This window comes from Neoarius graeffei, chromosome 3 (assembly GCF_027579695.1).
Source record: "Neoarius graeffei isolate fNeoGra1 chromosome 3, fNeoGra1.pri, whole genome shotgun sequence".
Classification (NCBI taxonomy): Eukaryota; Metazoa; Chordata; class Actinopteri; order Siluriformes; family Ariidae; genus Neoarius; species Neoarius graeffei.
In genome coordinates, this window is record NC_083571.1 from 5,168,607 (window position 1) to 5,194,227 (window position 25,621).

Genomic DNA, 25,621 nt, shown 5'->3' on the forward strand with positions numbered 1-25,621 from the left:
GATGCAGCAGGTGGTGAAGGCAGTGGGGCAGCTGAGCCAGGTAAGACACAGATAACTTTTTTCCAGCCCCGTAATGTAACCCCAGCACGCGCGACGCGCCATTCATAATTATAAAGTAGGGGATAGCAGGGTACACTGAGTGAACACTGAAATGCACAGGGCATTGAATTATTTCATAAACATATCGGTTTAATAACACTGTGTTGCATATATCTCAATGAAGCAAAGAATAGCACATTGGCCCGCAATCATATCCAAATGTTTTAGGCACGCTTGCTGAGCTGCGCTGAGCTGGACTCCGGTTAGCTGAAAGCCCGTGGAACGCTGCCTCTTGTTAATTAAACCTTATTTTGTTGGAAATCATCCCGTGTAGATACGACGGCATGTGAAATTGCCAGCTAGATAGAGTTTAATGTAACGAATGGGCTATAAATGGGGTGTTTTGAGGTTAATCTGTTGCAAAACATTAAACTTTCGCTTAGACTGGATACTCTTCAAACAATTCCCTTGCTCAAGTGAAAAATGATAGGCCTGTATGAAAAGCGCAATTAATGAAAGTAGCCTAATAAGCCCTAAATGAATAAAACAACCTCTGTTTTATTGTTGTTGCTTACACGTTAAGATTTTGAAATCTTCTCGGTCCAGTTCTATATCCAGGGAACGTTGTAATCCTTTTGGTTTATCCGTAATAAACATGTCAGCCCCCAGGTCAGATAGGCTAATGTTACGTGGTTGGGAGGGTGTCAGTTTTTTTTGTAACATTCTAAATCGAGTACGGAAAGGACGTTTATGAAAAACAAGACAAAAAAATACACTGAAAAACTCACTGTACACATCACTAGTGGTGATGCTTCTATGTTCAGATTTTGGGAAAGCCATAACTCCGTTCTCATTGAGGCCCATTTCCATCCCGTAAACAATCATTTTGGTTTATCAACTACCTGCGCTCAAACATGTCACAGGAGAGGCTCAATGGGCTGGCTATGCTCTCTATAGAGCGCGAACTTGCAAAGAAGCTGGACTTCAATGACCTTATTGACGACTTTGCCACAGCAAAAGTCCGGCGCATTGCATTTCGCACCTGAATAGATGCAGACTAAGGAAATGTTCAAACTGTAAATATGTTGAAATGTTGAAATAAAATGGTTGACTGTTATAATGGGCTTGGAATAGCTGTTATTTAAGGGTTGGAGTGAATGGAGACTGTGAAAAGAGGGGTTGGGTGTGGGTGGTTGCTGTGTGGCGATGTGCGTGCGCGCGTATGTGTGTGTGTGGGGGGGGGCACTCAGATTATTTGGGGGGGGGGCACTCAGATTATTTTGTCCCGGGCCCAGCCAAAGCTGTCAACGGCCCTGGTCGTGTTAGCAGGTGAATGACGGATGTAATTGCAGGAAGAGTGTTTATTTACAAACAGTCAGGCAAACAGGACAAAAACGTAAGACAAAGAAAGGCAGGGTCGTGAAATGGGCAATGGTCATGCGAGGCACAAACAGAATGGTGGAGGCAAAGATGAAAGGCAGAGTCCAAATACACAAAACAAAGTCAAAACCAGAAAGGCAATACACAGATACAAAGGCTTGGTAATGTTAGACACTCAGTACAGCGTGTATACTTTGCCAAGTCTGTGTGTTTAGAGAATGTTTATAAGAACACACTGTGATTGCACTCTAATCTGGAACAGGTGCATGGTACAGTACAGTAATTAGTCCTAGTGATGCCGTGTGGATGGATGTCACACAGTGATTTTTTTTTGAAGACTCTGACTCATTGTCATTAAAGGCAGGGGACACAAACTTAGTGAGTTATATGCGAAAGTTCAAAGTAAAAGAGTTTGTTATAGTGAGGTTGCAGTGTTTGTCTTTACGAGGACTGACTCCTGTCGGAATAAGCCTTCAAAAGGTTTGTGTAGGTTTATTTCAGTTGTCACAGTATGCAGGGGTTATGTAGCTTTATGAACACCACCCTTGACAAGTCCATGGTATTATTCAGTTTACCGTAACCCAATATTGAATAAACTTACGTCAACAGGCATTGGTCAGTAGACTCTTGAGTCTTTATTATAGCTGACTCTTATTGGAATAAGACTTGAAAATGTTTAGCTCTATGTCAGATGTTAGAGGGTTTATAGAGGTGTCATGCAGCTTTATGAACATCACCTTCAAGGAAAAGGTTCCATAATGATTAATAGCTCTGCTGAGGAGAAGTCAGTCGTTTCTGTGTGAAGCAGTAGATACTGCACTGCTTCCTGTCTCGATACCATCAGTTCTGATAACCAGCGCCAGTTCAGAAGAGAGAAGGCTTTGATGGAGCCAGCATCGTAGGAAGTGCGCGTATCTGTAATTTAATAATAATAAAAACGCTCCTATTTCCCGTCTCTTTATGTTTCACCTTGAAGGCAAACTTGAGCGTCATGTGGCGCAATGTGCTGCAGTGAGATCATTAGTAAAAACCCAGAGCTTCAGTGACATGTGACGCAACACGTGAAATATCTTTCATTGAATATTCTGTCATTTATCATTCATCTGTCCGTCCTTTCCTTTTAGATAATCCTTCGAATGAGGTACCGATGTAATGAACAAGCTCTTTGGTTGGTGCTGTGTCCTTCTCATGTCATGCTGCCCTGTCTTTTGGAGAAAGTAGATCATGTACACTCAAAACGTTGCTGGATGTCACCAGATGATGTCATAAACTTATCTGCACATTTGTTGAATATTCACAGGCGGAGGTGTGTTCAGGGACGGTGGCGGAGGTCATTCAGTCTGTTGTCAACGGGGCAGACGGGTGCATCTTCTCTTTCGGACACGCCAACCTGGGTCAGCGCTGGTCTCTTATTCTTTTTGTTGTTGTTATTGATACAATGAGCTGAAAAATCATTTTCTTTCACTTGATCGCTCACATTACGCACCTTTAACTACCTGCACAACAAATACACTTCCCTTTTAACGTTTAAATCCAGCCAGGTCTAAATAGAAGAAGAAGAAGAAGCTTTTATTTATCACACGTACACTCAAGTACAGACTCTCTCTCTCTCTCTCTATTTGTGTCTTTCTTGTGTGTCTCTTGTCTCTGTTGTGTGTGTATGTCTCTCTTGTGTCTCTCTTCTCTCTCTCTCTCTCTCTCGTTTGTGCCTCTCTCCTTCTTTTGTGTCTCTCGTGTGTCTCTTGTCTCTGTTGTGTGTGTGTGTCTCTCTCTCTCTTCTCTCTCATGTCTCTTTCTCTTGTGTATCTCTCTCGTGCCTCTCTTCTCTTTCATCTCTCTCTCTCTCTCTCATGTGTCTCTCTTGGGTGTCTCTCGCTCTCTCTCGTGTCTCTGTCTCATGTCTCTCTCTCTTCTCTCTCATCCTTCTCTCTATCTCTTTTGTGTGTGTCTCTCTTGTGTGTGTGTGTCTCTCTCTCTCTTGTCTCTCTCTCTCTGTGTCTCTGTCTCTCTCATCTCTCTCTCTCGTGTGTCTATCTCTCTCTCATGTCTCTTTCTTCTCTCTGTCTCTCTCTCCCTCATCTTTCTCTCTCTCATGTCTATCTTTCTTTTCTCTCGTCTCTCTCTCTTCTCTCTCATCTCTCTTTATTTGTGTCTTTCTTGTGTGTCTCTTGTCTCTGTTGTGTGTGTATGTCTCTCTCATGTCTCTGTCTCTCTTGTGTCTCTCTTCTTTCTCTCTCGTTTGTGTCTCTCTCTTTCTTTTGTGTCTCTCATGTGTATCTTGTCTCTGTTGTGTGTGTGTCTCTCTCTCATGTGTCTCTCTCTTCTCTCTCATCTCTCTCTCTCTTGTGTATCTCTTTATTCTCTTTCATCTCTCTCTCATGTGTCTCTCTTGGGTGTCTCTCTCTCTCTTGTGTCTCTGTCTCATGTCTCTCTTCTCTCTCATCCTTCTCTCTATCTCTTGTGTGTGTGTCTCTCTTGTCTCTCTCTTTTACTTTCATGTCTCTCTGTGTCTCTCTCTCTCATCTCTCTCTTGTGTGTATCTCTCTCTCATGTCTCTCTTTCTTCTCTCTGTCTCTCTCTCCCTCATCTTTCTCTCTCTCATGTCTATCTTTCTTTTCTCTCATCTCTCTTCTCTCTCATGTCTCTATCTCTTGTGTATCTCTCTTGTGTCTCTTTCTTCTCTTTCATCTCTCTCTCTTGTGTGTCTCTCTTGTCTCTCTCTCTCTCTCTCTCTCTCTCTCGTCTCTCTGTGTCACTGTCTCTCTTGAGTCTCTCTTCTCTCTCATGTCTCTCTCTCATGTCTCTCTCTCTCTCTCTCTCTCTCCCATGTCTTTCTCTCTCTCCGTCATCTCTCTCTCTCTCTCTCTTTCATCTCTTTGGATTACACATTTGTGCCCAGTGAAATTTGTCTTCTGCATTTAATCCATCTGAAGCAGTGAATACACACATGCACACAAGTGAGTGCTGAGCACACACACACACACACACACACACACACACACACACACACACACACACACGCACACACACACACACCCAGAGCAGTGGGCAGCTATGCTACAGCAGCCGGGGAATAAATCTATCAGAGTCGTTTCTGTATCCTGTGAAAATGATCCAAAAAAACAATCCCTTGATGCGTAAAATCACGCAGATACAAATCAAGAGCTTCAGCTAATTAATGTTCACAATGTTCAAACATCAGAACGGGAAAAATTGTGATCTCACAGTGACGTGTGACTTTCTTTCACAGTGTGTGGTATGGGTGTTGGTTTGAGCCAGATGAGTATTTTTGGTTTGAGTATTTCAGAAACTGCTGTTTTCACACAACAGTCTCTACACAGAATGGTGCGAAAAACAAAAAACAATCATCGATTGAGTGAGTGAGTGAGTGAGTGAGTGAGTGAGCGAGTGAGTGAGCGACAGTTCTGTGGGTGAAAAAAACAACTGCCTTGTTGATAAGAGGGGGTCAGAGATCAGAAAATGGCCAGATTGAGCAGTTTGAGCTTTTTTTTTTTGGTCAGAAAGGATATAGTAACTCATATAATCAGTCTTTACAACCGCGGTGAGCAGAAAAGCATCTCAGCATGCAACAGAAAATAGAAGAACACATTGGGTTCCACTCCTGCAGCCAAGACAAGTTCCTATTAAAGTGGCCGGTGTGTGAGTGTCTAAAGAACACCGTTATTCCGCTCTAGCAGGACACATTTTCTTGATGTGGAAGCTGAGAGATCTAAACGACTGTATATAATCATACATAAAGGCACCACATTGTTCAGAAGTCGTATTCATTATAGGCTTAATTAATCCTGCTGGTCACAGGCTTTTGTCCCTCAGGTTTAGAACTCTCTCCAGGCTGTTTTCCCCCCACACCGTGTGAAAGTGAGTGCCTCCTGTTGTGTTCCAACAATCCCCCACGCTGATCCTCTTCCTGTCACAGCATGATATTTTATCTAATTAATGACCACAAATCCGATTATATCCACACTGCAGCTCCAGTTTTATTACGGATAAATTATCATATCTTACACGCTTACTTTTACTTTGTGTTGCCTTCTAATAAGATACAACATGACACAAATGTATTTTTGTATTTTATTTTATTTTATTATTTATTCAATGGCATGTACAGCTTTACCGATGTTTTCAAATGCCTCCCAGGCCTCAGCGTGCTTTCCGAACCTGTATCGATTTGTTTTTATCACCTGCTCTTTACAGGGAAAAGCTACACCATGATCGGGAAAGACTTTTCCACTCAGAACCTGGGCGTCGCCCCGTGTGCCATCTCCTGGCTCTTCAAGCTCATCGAGGAGAGGAAAGAGAAGGCTGGGGCTCGGTTCTCTGTTCGCGTCTCGGCTGTGGAGATCAGCGGGAGGGATGAAGTGTTGACGGACCTTCTGGCCGACTTCTCTCCAGGAACTCTTCAGGAAGTCCAGGGTGCAGGGGTCTACCTGAAAGAGGACCCCATCTCCGGATCACAGGTACATGGGCGGGGTTTGTCTGGTGTGTTTTGTCCGTTTACCTGCCTGTGGTGTACAACCCCGATTCCAAAAAGGTTGGGACAAAGTACAAATTGTAAATAAAAACAGAATGCAGTGATATGGAAGTTTCAAAATTCCATATTTTATTCAGAATAGAACATAGATGACATATCAAATGTTTAAACTGAGAAAATGTATCATTTAAAGAGAAAAATTAGGTGATTTTAAATTTCATGACAACAACACATCTCAAAAAAGTTGGGACAAGGCCATGTTTCCCACTGTGAGACATCCCCTTTTCTCTTTACAACAGTCTGTAAACGTCTGGGGACTGAGGAGACAAGTTGCTCAAGTTTAGGGATAGGAATGTTAACCCATTCTTGTCTAATGTAGGATTCTAGTTGCTCAACTGTCTTAGGTCTTTTTTGTCGTATCTTCCGTTTTATGATGTGCCAAATGTTTTCTATGGGTGAAAGATCTGGACTGCAGGCTGGCCAGTTCAGTACCCGGACCCTTCTTCTACGCAGCCATGATGCTGTAATTGATGCAGTATGTGGTTTGGCATTGTCATGTTGGAAAATGCAAGGTCTTCCCTGAAAGAGACGTCGTCTGGATGGGAGCATATGTTGCTCTAGACAGGGGTGCCAGGGTGAAATTGGTCAGGGGGCCAGATTGTTTTCAAGTGGGACCTCAGGGGGCCACATTACCGGCGTGACAAGACCAAACACTAAACAAATAGACATACTATTTGATATCATTTATGAATATAAATATTATTTATAAATGTTTGTTTTTTTAAATAATAAAAAAACAACAAAATGGACAAGAACACATAAAAACACAACTAAACTGTAAATTTCTTTGATCAGATTTATTGACAACTTGCACATAAAACCATGTCAATACACAGGCCTAATTAGGCCAATTAAAAAAGATGGCCCTAAGTAGCCCTAAAGAAGTCAAGAGATGTGCCAAGGTTAAGTACTCCACCAACAGGCCAAGTGACTAAATATTCACTAGAACTTAATAATAAAAAGACATAAATAACAGATGGTACATTAACTTAAACAACTCCCACAAACTCCCACTCCCACAAACATACCCTCCCAATCTTTACTTCACAGCACTATGTTACATGGGCAGACAAGCCAGCTACATTTTACATGTCGAAGCCAGAAGCCTTTTATTTTTCACCAGCTTGTCCACATTGGGGGACAGGCTCTGGGCCGTGGCTATTTTCATGACATCATTGAGATGTCCATGTGTCATACGATTGCGCATTTTCGATTTATTAATATTCATAACTGAAAATGCCTGCTCACATAAATATGTTGTCCCAAACATACAGAGTATTTTACCTGCAAATGCAGTGATAGTCGGGTACTCAGGTGGCAACGATTGGTAGAATGATTCAATACCAACAGATTTGTACATGTCCTTCAACCGCGTGCAGCATTGCAAGTCTATCAGTTCCATTTGCATCGCCTCGGGGACCTCGGAAGCATCCGTGGTGAATGGAGAGCCAAAAAACGCAAAGTCCTTTTCCAGTTCAGTGAAAACCGTGAATCGATTGGCAAACTCGTGCATGAGACCGGAAAGCAAGTTTGCATACTTGTCCATGCTCTGATGACTGACAGACAGAGATTTCAAACAGGGGAAGTGGGCTGCATTGCGCTGACAGAGCTGTGCCTTCCATAACGCAAGTTTACGTTGAAACGCACGGACACCGTCGTAATACTCGGTAACGAGTTTGTTGCGACCTTGCATATTAACATTCAATAAGTTCAGGTGTTCGGTAATGTCCACTAAAAAGGCAAGGTCCCTGGTCCATTCGATGTCGTCCAATTCCTCCACAGGCTTCCCTTTAGCCTGCATGAACTCGGCTATCTCTTTGCGCAATTTGTAGAACCATTTGAGCACTGCGCCTCGGCTCAACCAACGCACATCGGTGTGATAGGGAAGGCCCTGGTGGATGTCATTTTCAGATAAAAATGCATCGAATTGCCGGTGGTTGAGCCCTCTCGCTCTGATAAAATTGACAGTGGCAATAACAACACTCATAACATGCTCCATTTTCAGACTCTTGCAGCACAAAGCCTCTTGGTGTAATATACAGTGAAAATTCCAGAATACCTGGTCTGGGTTGGCCTCTCGTACCTTTTCTCTCAACTTAACAACCACTCCGGCCTTTCTCCCTACCATGGAAGGTGCACCATCCGTAGCCACACTGACAGCACGACTCCAGTCCACCTCCAGATTGTCAAGGGCCCCGACAAGGCTAACAAACACGTTGTTAGCTGTAGTGGTGTCTGTCAAAGGCACGATGGAAACAAACTCCTCGGTGACATGTAAGGAAGCATCCACTCTGCGACTAAATATCGCCAACTGGGCTGTATCAGTCACATCAGTGCTCTCATCGAGAGCAATGGAGAACGCGATGAAAGACTTAATCTTCTCTTTCAGTTGGCTGTTCAAGTCGCTGGAGAGCTCCTCCACTCTCTCGGTCACTGTAGGTCGGGATAAGCTGATGTTCGCTAGAGCTTGTCGCTTTTCTGGACACACTAGCTCCGCTGCCTTGATCATGCAGTTCCTCACGAATTCCCCCTCAGAGAAAGGCTTGGATGCTTTTGCTATCTCCCATGCGATGGCATAGCTCGCCTTCACTGCCCCTAAACAAGAAATAAAATGAAAAGTTATATAGAATTCCCATTCAAAAACAGCTGCAGTTAACATAAAAATTAGACTTGAATAAGATATACAATTAAAATGAACCTTCATGTGTATCTCGGCATCTTGAGAAAGCTGCTTGTTGTTTTTGGAGGGATGAGGCGAGCTCGTTTAGCTTTTGTATCCGACGTTCCCCTGTGTATTCGTTGTACTTCTCCTGGTGGGTCTCATAATGTCGTCTGATGTTGTACTCCTTTGGCACAACCACTTGTTGCGAACAAATTAAACATACTGGTTTGCCCGCCACTTCCCAAAAGAAATACTTTTCTTTCCATCTCTCCTGAAAGATACGGCATTCAGCGTCAATCTTCCGCTTTTTTGATAACATCCTGACTGACTGATAGTGAGCGAGCGGCTCGTCCCTTGGTCAGTGCACGCGCTGCAACAGAGACGAAGAGAAGGCAACAAGGAGATAGAGTTGAGAACAGAGAAATGAGAGAGAGAGCAAGCGAGAAAGCAGAGATGGATTCAATAATTAATCTTGCGCTGGAGAAGTATGGAGTCCCCGTCCGATGTTGTGATCTGACTTTCACTGTTCGGCCGCTGCTTTTAAACAGTCTGTGGCGCGAATTGGACCGATGCAAATGGCAGGGCCATCAGGCAAATCTCCGCCTCTGACGTCAATGCGATCGGCAGTGAAAGACAGGTAATTGTTCTGTAATAATTGTTTGATGGGGTGCGGCAGACATTGATGGCTCTCTGCCGGCCGAACGATTAGAGGGCCATCAGCAAGGGGGCCGGATTAGATGTTCATTCGGGCCGGATCCGGCCCGCGGGCCGCCACCATGGCACCAGTACTCTAGAACCTGGATATACCTTTCAGCATTGATGGTGTCTTTCCAGATGTGTAAGCTGCCCATGCCACACGCACTAATGCAACCCCATACCATCAGAGATGCAGGCTTCTGAACTGAGCGCTGATAACAACTTGGGTCGTCCTTCTCCTCTTTAGTCCGAATGACACGGCGTCCCTGATTTCCATAAAGAACTTCACATTTTGATTCGTCTGACCACAGAACAGTTTTCCACTTTGCCACAGTCCATTTTAAATGAGCCTTGGCCCAGAGAAGACGTCTGCGCTTCTGGATCATGTTTAGATACGGCTTCTTCTTTGAACTATAGAGTTTTAGCTGGCAACGGCGGATGGCACGGTGAATTGTGTTCACAGATAATGTTCTCTGGAAATATTCCTGAGCCCATTTTGTGATTTCCAATACAGAAGCATGCCTGTATGTGATGCAGTGCCGTCTAAGGGCCCGAAGATCACGGGCACCCAGTATGGTTTTCCGGCCTTGACCCTTACGCACAGAGATTCTTCCAGATTCTCTGAATCTTTTGATGATATTATGCACTGTAGATGATGATATGTTCAAACTCTTTGCAATTTTACACTGTCGAACTCCTTTCTGATATTGCTCCACTATTTGTCGGCGCAGAATTAGGGGGATTGGTGATCCTCTTCCCATCTTTACTTCTGAGAGCCGCTGCCACTCCAAGATGCTCTTTTTATACCCAGTCATGTTAATGACCTATTGCCGATTGACCTAATGAGTTGCAATTTGGTCCTCCAGCTGTTCCTTTTTTGTACCTTTAACTTTTCCAGCCTCTTATTGCCCCTGTCCCAACTTTTTTGAGATGTGTTGCTGTCATGAAATTTCAAATGAGCCAATAATTGGCATGAAATTTCAAAATGTCTCACTTTCGACATTTGATATGTTGTCTATGTTCTATTGTGAATACAATATCAGTTTTTGAGATTTGTAAATTATTGCATTCTGTTTTTATTTACAATTTGTACTTTGTCCCAACTTTTTTGGAATCGGGGTTGTAAATATGGCTCTTTGTCCGTTTGATTAAAAACATTATTGTCTGAGAGAGCTGACAGAATTTGAATTAAAGAAATTAAATTTATGTAAAAATAGAATAAATAATGCTTGACTGAAAAAGTTTACAATGAGCACATTGATTAATTGATTGATGTGGTCGTTGTAAGCATTATTTATTTATTTATTTATTTAAGCGTGTAAATGGTGTGACACGTAACTTGCTTTATGCTCAAGTTACTAAGCATCGATAAGTCCTGATAAGTCTTTTCACAATTTGGATTTCGATCCAGTAGATCAACTTGTGATGCCATATACATCCTACATCAAGTCATTGAAACATCAAAGAAAACAAGAACTCCGCTGTTTATAGCCTTTGTCGACCTAAAAGCTGCATATGATTGGATACCACGAGACGCTCTTGTGAAGTGCCTTGAAATCCGACTGAAATGCCTTCATATAGTTTCAACTGTATGAGCTTTATACAATGGATATAAAAAGTGAACATACTCTGTTAAAATGATCGGTTTTTCTGATGTAAAAAAAAAAAAAAAAGAGACCACAATAAATAATTTCAAAACTTTTCCCACCTTTAATGTGACCTATAACCTGTACAATTCAACTGAAAAACAAACAAATCTGTTAGGGGGAAAAACATAATTAAAAAAAAGACGTACAATAAGCTGGTTGCATAAGTGTACACACCCTTAAACTAATACTTTGTTGAAGCCCCTTTTGATTTAATTACAGCATTCAGTCTTTTTGGGTTCACACCTGCCATCAGTTAAACTGACTCTGATTAACCCCAAATAAAGTTCAGACATTTCCTCAGTTGCTCCTCCAGCAAAAGCCAGCGTTCACAGAGAGCTTACAAAGCATCAGAGGGATCTCATTGTTGAAAGGTATCAGTCAGGAGAAGGTTACAAAAACATCTCAGCGCCATTAGATATACCATGGAGCACAGTGAAGACCGTCATCAAGAAGTGGAGAAAATATGGGACAACAGTGACATTACCGAGAACTGGACGTCCCTCCAAAATTGATGAAAAGAGAAGACGAAGACTGGTCAGGGAGGCTGCCGAGAGTCCTACAGCAACACTGAAGGAGCTGCAGGAATTTCTGGCAAGTACTGGTTGTGTACTACATGTGACAACAATCTCCCGTATTCTCCATATGTCTGGACTATGAGGTAGGGTCAAAGACAAACATCCAGGCCTGGATAAATTTTGCAAAAAAAAAAAATACATCAACTCTCCCAAAAGCATGTGGGAAAATGTGTTATGGTCTGATGAAACCAAGGTTGAACTTTTTGGCCACAATTCCAAAAGGTATGTTTGGTGCAAAAACAACACTGTGCATCACCAAAAGAACCCCATACCCACGGTGAAGCATGGTGGCGGCAGCATCATGTTTTGGGGTTGTTTATCTTCAGCTGGAACAGGGGCTTTAGTCAAGGTGGAGGGAATTACGAAGAGTTCTAAATACCAGTCAATTTTGGACCAAAACCTTCAGGTGTCTGCTAGAAAGATGAAGATGAAGAGGAATTTAATCTTTCAGCACGACGGTGACCCCCAAAAAGTTTTGGAACAGCCCAGCCAGAGCCCAGACCTAAACCCAGTTGAAAATCTGTGGGGTGACCTGAAGAGGGCTGTGCACAAGAGACACCCTCGCAATCTGTCAGATTTGGAGCACTTCTGCAAGGAAGAGTGGGCAAATATTGCCAAGTCTAGCTGTGGCAGGCTGATAGACTCCGACCCCAAAAAGACTGAATGCTGTAATTAAATCAAAAGGTGCTTCAACGAAGTATTAGTTTAAGAGTGCGCACACTTATGCAACCAGCTTATTGTACGCATTTTATTTTTGATGTGTTCCGCGCCTAACAGATTTGTTTGTTTTTCAGTTGAACTGTACAGGTTATAGGTCACATTAAAGGTGGGAAAAGTTTTGAAATTATTTATCATGGTGTCATTTTTTTACATCAGAAAAAAAAAGATCATTTTAATGGGGTGTGTAAACTTTTTATATCCACTGTATACTGGTACTAATTTCTTTGATACTCTGGTAGGCTGTCGACAAGGTGCTTTGGAATCTCTGTTTATATTTTATATTTATATGGATTTTGTTGTTCGAGTTGCACGTCATGAAATATCAAAGATATACCCAGAGACAGACTTTAAGATTGTGTATTGGATTCCAAACGAAGTATCACCAATGCCCCTTTTCCACCAAATCAGTTCCAGGGCTGGTTCGGGGCCAGTGCTTAGTTTGGAACCGGGTTTTCTGTTTCCACTGACAAAGAACTGGCTCTGGGGCCAGAAAAACCGGTTCCAGGCTAGCACCAACTCTCTGCTGGGCCAGAGGAAAGAACCGCTTACGTCAGCGGGGGGGCGGAGTTGTTAAGACCAACAACAATAACAAGACCACGAAAGATCGCCATTTTTAAGCGACGAGAGGCAGCAGCTGTACAAACGCAAAGTCATCCATTATTATTATTGTTGTTGCTGCTGCCGCTGCTTCTTCCGTGTTGTTTTTGCTTCGATATTCACGCCAAAGTTTATGCAAACGTAGCGACGTAACTGATGTATACAACGACGTAATGACGTGGCTTCCCTTAGCACCGCGAGCTATGGAAAAGCAAACTGGTTCTCAGCTGGCTCGCAAGTTGAACAAGTTGTGAACCAGCACCAGCTCTGGCCCCGAACCAGCCCTGGAACTGATCTGGTGGAAAAGGGATACAAGAGAACTTCACAGAAAAGCACCAGCAGCAGGAAACAATCGAATAACAGAACTACTATATGCTGATGACCAGGCCATCTTTGCTGAATCCACTGAAAAACTGCAAAAAATCCTTCAAACCTATGATGAAAGCTACAGCCGTTTTGGACTACAAATGTTCTATTCTAAAACCGAGACAATGGCTTTCCATGTTGATGAGGAAATAAAGACTCGCAAGAGCCTGGTATGTCTTGCCGGCAACGAGATCAAGAATGTCTGCAGTTTTAAATATCTTGGGTACACTGTTGTGAACTCCAACGACATTTGCAGTCCATTGGTGCTGGGCTTGGTGCAGCATTTCAAAAACAGAACAAATTAAAACACGTGCTTACGGATCATCACGTTCATTTACAAACGAGTGAAGTTTCTCACAGCATGTATATGCTCCTGTTTACTGTACAGAATACAGACATGGCAGCTGTCTGCAAATGACGCAAGTGTTGCCAGGCAAAACAAACCTCACCCGGCAGCACTTATTTTATACCTATATGGTGATAACGGTAATATTTCTCAATCATCAGCTGTCAGGTTATAGCCGTATGAAAATCCATGACCCTCAGTTTGACCTTTCAAAGTCACTCAAGGTCAAAGATCATGGTGCCAAATTAAAGGCCATATGGGAGTTCCTATATGCTCATAATAGTAAACATTTGTCTATCTGCAACTGTTTTTGAATTATAATGGAAAATGTGTTATTTTGACCGAAAGGTTGACCTTTCCGGTGACCTTGACCTTCACCTTGACCCGATTACCCCCAAAATTTAATCAGGTAATCTACAGACCATTGCCCACCTACCCTGAAAATTTGAAGTCAACCAGTGCAACCGTCTAGACACTAGATGGTTAACAGACAGACAGACAAACAAACAAACAAGGTCAAAGGTCATGGTGTCAAATGAAAGCCCATATATGACTTCCTATATGTTGATAACGATAAACATCTCTCTATCGCTAACCGCTTTTGCGTTATAATGGAAAATATGTACAGTTTAGCAATGACCTTGACCCCCCTGACATTTGACCCCCAATGGAAGCAGAATTGGAAGATGAACATTTTGGAATTGGTTTGAAGTAAATATGATAAATATGAAGGAAGATATTGCAAAAAAAAAAAATTGATATTTTTTGATGACTTTGACCTTGACCGGATGACCCTCAAAATGTTGGCGGTTCTATTTGAGACCATCTATCCTGAAAACTTCATGAAGATTGGTCCAGCTGTTTTCCCGTAATGTTGCTAACAAAAACAAACAAACAAACAAACAAAGAAGCCCCAAAGAAAACAATACCTCGCCCCCTGGTGGACTCCATCCCAGGTGAGGTAAGGAAGAAGATTGAGGTGGTATGGCATGGATTTCTTCACAAGATGGTGAAAGGAGGATACGTCCGTAAGATTGTCCCTGAAAAAAGGACACAAGCCAAAGCTGAAGAAGAGCTAGACTGGAGCTTTAAAATAAGTAATGCTCGACTACGTGAGATAACAAAGACCCCTCCTGTTAAGGACGTCTGGCACGAACAACAACTTAAATGTATTTGACACGTTTGTAGAATGGATAAGAGTGAACTGCTTAAACAAACTTTGTTTGACATCAGATTGATGTCAAGAGTGATGTGGAAGGGGTTTGAGAATCAGTTGGGAGTAGACGCCCAACAGATCAGGAGAAGTATGATGTCTAAATCAGACTTAGCACGACATCTGAATTTCAGACAGTAGCACCCCAGGATACAAGTGATCAAAGTGGGGATAATAATGATCCCATGGATCATTTTTCTCCTCCATCTAAACATCCATCCATCCATCCATCCATCCATCCATCCATCCATTATCTGTAGCTGCTTATCCTGTCCTACAGGGTTGCAGGCAAGCTAGAGCCTATCCCAGCTGACCATGGGTGAGAGGCAGGGTTCACCCTGGACAAGTTGCCAGGTCATCACAGGGCTGACATATATGCCCCTTTTCCACCAAAGCAGTTCCAGGGCTGGTTCGGGGCCAGTGCTTAGTTTGGAACCGGGTTTTCTGTTTCCACTGACAAAGAACTGGCTCTGGGGCCAGAAAAACCGGTTCCAGGCTAGCACCAACTCTCTGCTGGGCCAGAGGAAAAGAACCGCTTACGTCAGCGGGGGGGCGGAGTTGTTAAGACCAACAACAATAGCAAGACCGTGAAAGGTCGCCATTTTTAAGTGACGAGAAGCAGCAGCTGTACAAACGCGAAGTCATCCATTATTGTTGTTGTTGCTGCTTCTTCTTCTTCTCCATGTTGTTGTTGCTTCGATGTTCACGCCAAGGTTTATGCAAACGCAGCGACGTAACTGACGTAATGATGTGGCTCCGCTTAGCACCACAAGCTATGGAAAAGCAAACTGGTTCTCAGCTGGCTCGCAAGTTGAATGAGTTGTGAACCAGCACCAGCACCGAACCAGCCCTGGAACTGATTTGGTGGAAAAGGGGTAATAGAGACAAACAACCATTCACGCTCACATTCACACCTACGGTCAATTTAGAGTCACCAGTTAACCTAACCTGCATGTCTTTGGACTGTGGGGGAAACCGGAGCACCCGGAGGAAACCCATGCGGACACGGGGAGAACATGCAAACTCCGCACAGAAAGGCCCTCGCCGGCCACGGGGCTCGAACCCAGACCTTCTTGCTGTGAGGCGACAGGGCTAACCGCTACACCACTGTGCCGCCCCCATCTAAACATGTCTAAGCAAATATTATTTTTTAAAATTTCTTTATAATTTTAGATTTAAGTTTTTATTCTGTCATTTTATTATCGGGTAGATGATCATGTTCATTTCTTATTCCAAATTTTATATAAGAAATGTTTATGCAGCGCTTTTTTTTTTTAGTTAAATGATTCAGGACTAATATTCTACTGGACATAATATACAGAATTCAATGTTTATTCAACAAATTTAACATAAAAATATGCATGCTTGTGGGTTTTTTTGTTTTTTGTTTTTTTTTAGCAGCTTTGTCTTTTCAACTGTCTGTTATTTTTATGTAAATTTCCTTTGCCAAGCTGTTGAACAGAAGCCTATCTCTCCATACTGAACATCCAGCTTCACCACAGACTTTACCGTCTCCTTTCCTTGTTTTCCTCATTATACTCACAGATCTTGTTTGTTTTTTTCCCCCTTCTCTGTGTCCAGCTCCAGAATCAGAGTGAGCTCAGGGCGTGTACTGCAGAGCGGGCTGCCTACTATCTGGACTTGGCTTTAACAGCACGCAGCACCAACAGACCTGAAAATGCTGAAGAGCAGCAGTGCAACTCTCACATGCTCTTCACCCTGCACGTCACCCAGTACCGCATGGAGAAGAGCACCAAAGGAGGAAGTACGGCCTTATACTCTATTTGTGTCATTTATCCCATGAGAGATGTTCACACCAGGCGTTTTAATACCTTGCGGATATTTCGCCAGTGACCACAAGAGCTTCGGAGCAGATTTTGGCACAAAGAGAGTTGCCAAATCTATCAGTGGGGTGTAAAAACTCTCAGAAGTACCTCTTTGAGCCAAAAAATTGCTGCTTTTTGGCTGAGATTTGAGAACTGACTTTAGCTGTTTTGCATATTTTTTTCAGTGATGTTACATTACATTACAGGCATTTAGCAGAAGCTTTTATCTAGACCGATGTGCAACATACCCAGATCAGCCAGGGGAGCAGTTGGGGGTTAGGTGCCTTGCTCAAGGGCACTTCAGCCATTCCTGCTGGTTTAGAGAATCGAACCAACTACCTTTTTGTCCCAAACCTGCTTCTCTAATCCTTTGGCCATGGCTTCATCATGATATGGTAGCATATAGCACTGTCAAAAAAAGTCAAAATCCCTCTCGCACTAGGATCTGGTCTTCCCAGGCAGTCTCCCATCCCAGGACTAACCAGGCCCTTAAGGCTCACTGGACGTCGCCAATTTCCATTTCTCTATAGCAGTGTCAAGTCAAAGTCCCTCTCACGCCAGGACCTGGTTTTCTCAGGCAGTCTCCCGTCCCAGGACTAACCAGGCCCTGGACATCGCCGAGTTCTGTTTTTCTATAGCAGTGTCAAGTCAAAATCCCTCTCACACTAGGATCTGGTCTTCCCAGGCAGTCTCCCATCCCAGGACTAACCAGGCCCTTAAGGCTCACTGGACGTCGCCAATTTCCGTTTCTCTATAGCAGTGTCAAGTCAAAGTCCCTCTCGTGCCAGGACCTGGTTTTCTCAGGCAGTCTCCCGTCTCAGGACTAACCAGGCCCTGAAGGTGCACTGGACATCGCCGATTTCTGTTTTTCTATAGCAGTGTCAAGTCAAAGTCCCTCTTGTGCCAGGATCTGGTCTTCCCAGGCAATCTCCCGTCCCAGGACTAACCAGGCCCTGAAGGTGCACTGGACATCGCCGATTTCTGTTTTTCTATAGCAGTGTCAAGTCAAAGTCCCTCTTGCACCAGGATCTGGTCTTCCCAGGCAGTCTCCCGTCCCAGGACTAACCAGGCCCTGAAGGTGCACTGGACATCAATGATTTCCGTTTCTCTAAAGCAGTGTCAAGTCAAAGTCCCTCTCATACCAGGATCTGGTCTTCCCAGACAGTTTCCTGTCTCAGTACTACCCAACGCCTTGCAGCACCGATCTCTGTGTCAGTAGTCCTCAGCCTCTCACCTATTATATAGCTTGGGTTACAGTGGGGGGCTAGTCCTCTGGTAACTGCAAGAGTTTGACTTCCCCACTCACATCTGTATTGCAGCGTGCCTTGCCAGATGGCATTGAGTACCATTTTTACAGTGGTCTTTGGTATGACCTGACCGCGAGTAGAACTCACGGTCTCCCGGTTGAGAGGCAGACACGCTAACCACTAGGCCAGCTCGCAGTCTGTAGCAGTGTTCTGATATTAAAATACAGCACTTTTACACAAACCTAATAAAGCGTGGCACATCTAGGTTTAAAGATCAGAACAGGGAGAACATCAAGCCCTGATTTCAATGTTGTATTCAATTGATGAAGAGCATTTTTCTTCTATTTGCATATAATTTGCCCAATTTCCTTCTGCTCTTAATGACTAAATGACAGCACCCTTAATAACGCGAGCTCATCTTTTATGTCCAGACACGGCCGAGATACCAAATTACCATTTAACTGATCATTCATATTTCACTCTTGCCTTGATGACACACCACGTACTTCTGCCACTGCCAGAATACATTTCAATCCATAATGAGCTGCAGTCTCCTCCTGCGGAATGTTTATGGAGCTTGGCACGAGTGAGAAACTAGTTTGCATTCTCGCTTGGAGATTTAATTCCTGCTGACGCAAAGTTAATGGTCTCCTTCTCTTTCTGAAACAAGTGGCTCATCCATCTGCCATAATGATACTGGACCTCTTTAGGTTAGTGACCTACATTTACAGTAAACGCACCATATTTAAATGAACAGCAGTTTGAAATGTGTCACTACTTTGTGTGTGCGTGTTAGAGCTTGACTCCATGAGACTGCAGTACAGTACAGGTTTGGAAATTAACTATGATTATGATCACAGATTTCATCATTAATTCCTTTGCCAAATGGTTTAAACTGTAAGTACCTGTACTGAATTTTGTTTCTCTTTATCAGTGTATTAAAAGAACCAATCTCTTGGGTGTGTGGATGGATCTACAGGACATAGCTTTACATTATCCTACATGAATTGGTTATATACAGATGTTCTTTTACTTCAGAGTTATACTGTATACTGTCGACGAGTCTTATCCTGTCTGTTGGTTGAAATCCAACCTCTACTTGTGTTTGAAATGAAGATAGCATCGATATAGCTTAAATAAAGATCGTACGTTGATATGTCCTGGTCCACTGCTGCATAAAATGTATCCTCTTTCTGGTGTAGTGTCTGGGGGTCGGAGTCGTCTACATCTCCTGGACCTTGGCAGTTGTGAATCTGACGTCACTCGAACAAGGGATGGAGGTGGAGGCCAGTGTCTGTCTCTGGCCGCTCTGGGGAACGTCATCCTGGCTTTAGCCAATGGTGCCAAGCATGTTCCTTATAGGTATGTCCATGTGAAACATGTCGAATATCCAATTCTGTGCCAAGCTTATCAGGTATGACAATTTTAATGAGGTAAGGTGATAAGGTACAGGATATCTCCAAGTCTGGAGAACCAGAGACAGACTGATTTGCATGTTCATCCTCGGGTCATCAAACCAATTAGCCTGGTTTGGAAAAGGGAAGATTTCTAAGTGAGACACAAATGTTATTGTCATAAATTGACTCCAGGAGATAGCTTAAGAGCATCTCGAGGAACATTTTTATGCCTCGCTTAAAAAAATAATCCAAGTGTAACCACCAGTAGAAGTAGCGGGATGAGTTGAAAGCATAAATATTAAATTCTGAATACTCAGGTTCACATCTCTAACCAGCATATGCACTGCAATAAGATCAGCTTTCTATGATCTTAAAGGGGAAAAGAGCATGGATTTCTGGGTTCCTTTTTGTCTAATGAAGGGATTTTTGATTAATTATTCAGGGACAGCAAGCTCACCATGCTACTGAGGGAATCATTGGGCAACATCAACTGCAGAACCACCATGATCACCCACATCTCGGATTCACCAGCCAGTTTTACCGAGTCACTCTCCACTGTACAGCTAGCCTCTCGAATTCATCGCATGAGGAAGAAGAAATCTAAGGCATGATCTCTTATTCGTCTCTTATTCGTGATAGCTCTTATTCATTATTTTGTCTGTTTCACTGTTCTGTGCATATGCAGGTGTATTTACTTTTGCACTATATGTTGTCGGTTAATGGAGCAAGCAGGGAAATTGTGTAGACCACCACATGGATGAATCTATAAAAGCAGTCAAGTAAAGATGGACTGATCGATTTCTCTGAGAGCTTCAGTGGTCGTCAGGGTTTTAGTCCAGAAAGAAAATAATTCAGGTGTTCAGTTTACAGAAGCATATTGATGGCTTTTATTAGTATTTGGTAGAGCTCATCAACTCAATATATTGTCTTGACACTAATACTTGATTTGAATGCGGTGTGCACGTTTACCCTTATTGACAAGTATCATCGGAAAAATGTTAGTTTATTATGAAAGAGTTTTGTCCGATCACTGTTGATCTTTTTTGTATATTTACAGTATGCCTCCAGTTCCTCGGGAGGAGAGAGCTCTTGTGAAGAAGGACAAACCCGACGACCATCTCATTTAAGACCATTTCACCCCAGGACGGTGGCTCTAGACCCAGACCATCCTGCCCTTCTGTCCAGTGATCCAGACTACTCCTCCAGCAGTGAGCACTCATGTGATACAGTTATCTATGTAGGTCCTGGAGGAGCCCATATTTCTGACCGTGAACTTAGCGACAATGAGGGCCCTCCAGCCTTCGTTCCGATCATCCCTTCACTGAACAAAAAGCGTGCAAAAGAGGCTCCCAAATCAGATGGGGATCATCTAAAGTGCAACACATTTGCAGAGTTACAAGAACGGCTTGAGTGCATTGATGGAAGTGAGAGCACAGCTGCTTTTATCAGTGAAGGAAAAGGACCGCAGACAGTCTCTAAGACACAAGATGGAGCTGGGAAAACTACAGACGGGGTTCTTGCATGTACCAAGATAATTAAATCCTCCCTCCAAAAGCCTTCATACATGGAACACTCCAAAGTGCCCTCAGAAGGACCTCTATCTGGTCAAGACCCTGAGCCAGTTGTACGAGAGAAGGTCTTCCTTGACAAAGGACCTTCACCCTCATTACAAAAGACCTCAAATTTGGTCAGTGATAGTATTTTAGCCACAAGGACACCTCCAGTGGGTATGAGCCAGCCAGCCCTCAGGCAAGGAGTACCTTATCATCTAAGTAGGAGTCCAATGGAAGTGAGCCACCTCCGAGCAGCTTTTCAGAGCAGATGTCTTGAGAGAGATGTTTTAAGGACGACTGTCACTCTACAGCAACCTGTTGAGCTAAATGGGGAAGATGAAATAGTATTTACTGTGGTCGAAGAGCTACCCACTGGACTAATTCCAGACAATGGCCGACCCTCCAGCATAATCAGCTTTAACAGTGACTGCTCCCTGCAGGCTACATCCTTTGCATCACGTCCAGTCAGTATAATCAGCAGCATCAATGATGAGTTTGACGCATATGTATCACAAGTCGACAATGAACAGGAAAGCCATGCAAGGTCAAAAGAAGAAATGTCCTCTGACCACAGCACAATGCTATCTTCCAAAGGATCGTATTTAAGAAAAACGGTGAATACTGATTCCACATACTTGCCGAGAGGTATTTCATCAAAAGGGGTTACCATACGTGATAATATTTTGACAACAAATATACCTGGTGCTTTATGTATGGAGTCTTCCTCCCAGCAAGGCACAAACAGCTCCTTCAGTGACAGTGCAGTATGTTTTTCAGAACTAGACTACCAATCAGAGACCTCTGAAAAAATTCCTATCCCCAAGTGCCCACCGCCTTTTGATACAAATAAAGCGTCTTTCAGAGGTCAAAAGTCAGTTAAATCGAGTACCACTGGTTCCTCGCAGTCAGTACAGACACCTAGTATGAACCAGTCTACTCTCCTGAGAAAAAACAAACCTACCTCATCTGTTGAGCCAAATAGCAGCTTCAACCGAGAGTTGCAGAGGCAAGGAAGCAGGACAGACGAACACTGGATGCCCATTAGTAGCCAGGTAGATTTAAGAAGTACAGAATTAATCTCTGCAGGCAAGCCACCCAAAACTGGCATGAGTGGAATACCATCCAGGAAGGCCACAGGCGGGAGCAGCAGCAGTGCACCACGGTCTCCAAAAATGCCCCCATCTTTGTCCTCCCAAAGAGTGGTGGATGGTTGTGAAAAATCCAGTGTTAAAAAAGGAGAGAGCCTGAGCAGAATGCCTCAGCTTAGACGAGGTGCCACAACACTTGGCATGATCACTGTGCCTCAAAGTACCTCAGATTCCAAGTGGGGTCATGATGCCATGCAAACAAGTACCACTTTGAAATACTCATCCTTAGGGAAGCGGTCAAATGGGCAGAAAAGCAGCTTTCTCCCAAAGTCTGGCAGCATGTCACCTCCTGCCCCACCCATCAGAAAATCTAGCCTGGACCAGAAGACACGTGCTTTGGTGTCTCCCAGTGCCTTAAGGTCATTGAGCAATGATGCAGCCAGATCCTCATCATCCAAAGCAACAGTCTCTGAGGAGGATTTTGATGTTCGGCTTAGAGGGGAATCTTTTAGCTTTAAATCATTCAGCTTAAAAACAGGATCCAGTCTTCAGATGCGAGGTGCAAAAGGAGACAATGGAAGATACTCTGGGAGCCTTTTCTCCCTTGAAAGGTGTGACAGTTTGACATCAATTGGATCTAAACAAGGAATGATGAGAGAAAGCAGTAGTGTTAACCTGGGTAATAATAGCAAATCTAATAGGATGGTGCCAAGACTTGGGGTTACCAGCTCCACTTCCGCACCCCTTTCTCCTCCATCAACAAGTACCCTTGCACTCAGCAAATTTGGGCAGATCAAAGCTAATATAAGTCCTAGAACCATGGTTGGCAATGGAAACAAAATAAAGTCCTTGTCTAACAATGGTTCCAAACCTTTGAGTGCCACAAAATCATTTTCCACCTCAAGTGTACGGACTACCAATCTACCTCCAAGTGGAAAAACATCAACTCGGTCAGTTATGGGTGCAAAAGCAGGTAAAGGCACCCTCATGGGCACAAAGCAAGCCATTCGAGCTGCTAATAGCCGGGTCAGTGAGCTAGCATCAAGCAGCCCCAAGAAACACATCAAGGGAGCCGATGACCAGGCAAGCGCTTTTGGTGATTTTGGACCAACTTCAAAAGGCAGCCTTTTATTGCCTTGTTCATTGCCATCACCGTACAGCAAGATCACTGCTCCTCGACGACCTCAGCGCTACAGCAGTGGCCATGGTAGTGACAACAGCAGCGTTCTTAGTGGGGAGCTACCCCCAGCCATGGGCCGCACTGCTCTCTTCTACCACAGTGGAGGTAGCAGTGGCTATGAAAGCATGATCAGGGACAGTGAAACCACAGGTAGTGCATCTTCCACCCACGACTCCATGAGCGAGAGCGGAGTGTCTACCTCCAGCCGAACCAAGGTGTCAAAGTCTCCCAAAAAGAGAGCCAATGGTAGGTTTCGCTTCCAAGTCACCCAGGAATAAATGCCTTTTTCTCTGAACTTTCCTAAGAAATGATATCTGTCGTAGATACCAAGAATTGCCAGTCATTGTTCAAAAAATGTACTTGTTCTTTAAAAGAAGGCTTGAGAGTAGGAGCCTGACATTTTTTTTCCAAGGACGTACCCATTTCTCATAACTAGATTTCTTCAGCTAATGTTTCACTGACTAATGCTGATATACCATCACTTCTTCAAGCTCATGCATTTCTGTCTAGAGTTGCTCATTTGAAATGTAATGTTATATTGCATGCATATAACACTATGGCACTATGTTCACCAGAAGTACTCACATTCTACTACTTACTGTATGCATGTCTGAAAGTCAAAAATATTTCTTTGCAAGACTCAAGACCACACCGTGGTTTACACATGGACTTTTCATTCTTTGTATTCTTGGAAGAAATCTTTGTTGAATTAAAGGGTGTATCTTTAAATAGCTTGCACAAAGAGACAATCATGCCATCTTGCCCTTAAAGCAAATACTGAATATCAGTATATATGAGCCCCCACGCTGGACTATTTCGATGTTGTGTCTACTTTTAAATACTGTAACAGCATTCAGGCCACGTACATATTTAAAACGCATGCCTGTAAACTCCTTGGATATTCCTGGTGTGCACCTACGGCCTAGATGTAGAGCATTACCCTGTCTGACCTCTCCAGGCCTGCAGCGGCGGCGGCTGATCCCTGCTCCCCTGCCGGATAATTCCTCCCCTGGCAGGAAGGCTGGAGCTACAGGCCAGTGGGTGGACCTGCCTCCACTGGGGGGATCCCTGAAGGATGCCTTTGAAATTAAAGTATACGAGATAGACGACGTGGAGCGACTGCAGAGATGCAAGGAAGGAATGGTGACTGAGGTGAGAGAACTCGATCTGCATGCTTGATTTTAAATGTTTGCTGTGAGCATGGTCACTAAGAATTGTGTGGTGATTTGAGAGCATGGGTTTCACCATTTGTGTTATCGTGTGGAAGGGTAAAACGTTTTACTCACGGAATTTTTTTTCAGAAAGGAAAATTCAGAAAGTTCAGGAATTCAGAAAGAAAAATTCTGAAAAAATTCCGAAAGAAAAAAAATCAGGAAAAATTCAGAAAGAAAGGGAAAAAATCAGAAAGAAAAAATTTCAGAAAATTCGGAAAGAAAAAAAATCAGAAATAAAGAAAAACAATCAGAGAAAAATTCAGAAAAAAATCTGAAAGAAAAAACATTCGGGAAAAAAATTAGAAAGGAAAAATTCAGAAAGAAAGGAAAAAATCAGGAAGAAAAATTCTGAAAAATTAGAAAAAAATCTGAAAGGAAAAGTTCAGAAAAAAATTCAGAAATAAAGAAAAAGTTCAGAAAGAAAAATTCAGAAAAAAAATCAGAAATGGAAAAAATTCAGAAAGAAAGGGAAAAATCAGAAAGAAGAAAATTCAGAAAAAACAGAAAAAAATCAGAAAGAAAAAGTTCAGAAAACATTTCAGAAAGAAAAAAAAATGAAATAAAGAAATAAAATCAAAGAAAAATTATTCAGAAATTCAGAAAGAAAAATTCAGAACATTCAGAAAGAAAAAAAACATTCAGAAAGTTCAGAAATTCAGAAACAAAATTTCAGAAAAAATCTGAAAGAAAAATCAGGACAACTTCAGAAAGAAAGGAAAAAAATCAGAAAATTGAGAAAAAATATCAGAAAAATTTTCAGAAAGGTAAACTCCTCTGTGTACACTCCTCTGTCCTGAAGATGTCAGAAAACTTACTTACAAATAAAGTGACACCTTGACCTCTGACTGTATAAAGCACTAACACTGGAGACTCCTTCTTTATTAATACTGTATATATCAGTGTTAATGATGCTGCAGCTGCACTACGGTCAGAGCAAAGAAAAAAAAACTGTTCTTTTTTATTTTAGTGTATCACTGCCTGCTTGGTTTAGTGAGTAAGATAAGATAGATGATAAGTAAACAATTTTTTCAGTTGTGGTTGTTTTTTTTTTTTAAGATCAGTAAACACATCTGGAAAAAGGAAAGGAAGTTGATTTAGAGAAGCAAAACAAGAGAGTGGATTGAGGTTGGCATGAAACATGGCATGCGTTTTTTTTGCTAGAATAAAAGCTTTCCGGCACCATCCCAGGGTGATGACTGGAAGGGAAACAGGCGAGCTCATCATTCCTAATTGAGTATGATGTTAATTAAAAATCATAAGTACCTTTTTTATTTTATTAGCGGTCCTTCAGTACTTCGCTTTCCAAGATCACTGTGACTAT

The 25,621-nt window shown here is 42.8% G+C and overlaps 1 protein-coding gene across 1 annotated transcript in view; it reads left to right on the forward strand.

Annotated features, from left to right (window-relative positions):
* The window catches only part of kif26aa (kinesin family member 26Aa), a 206,621-nt gene that overhangs the window by 165,982 nt on the left and 15,018 nt on the right, over positions 1-25,621 (forward strand). Inside the window, exons 7-13 of the mRNA XM_060915603.1 lie at positions 2,720-2,813; positions 5,635-5,897; positions 16,377-16,560; positions 19,071-19,230; positions 19,708-19,870; positions 20,323-23,332; positions 24,045-24,238. Coding sequence (XP_060771586.1) covers positions 2,720-2,813; positions 5,635-5,897; positions 16,377-16,560; positions 19,071-19,230; positions 19,708-19,870; positions 20,323-23,332; positions 24,045-24,238 — 4,068 coding nt within the window. The remainder of the gene's footprint in view (positions 1-2,719; positions 2,814-5,634; positions 5,898-16,376; positions 16,561-19,070; positions 19,231-19,707; positions 19,871-20,322; positions 23,333-24,044; positions 24,239-25,621) is intronic.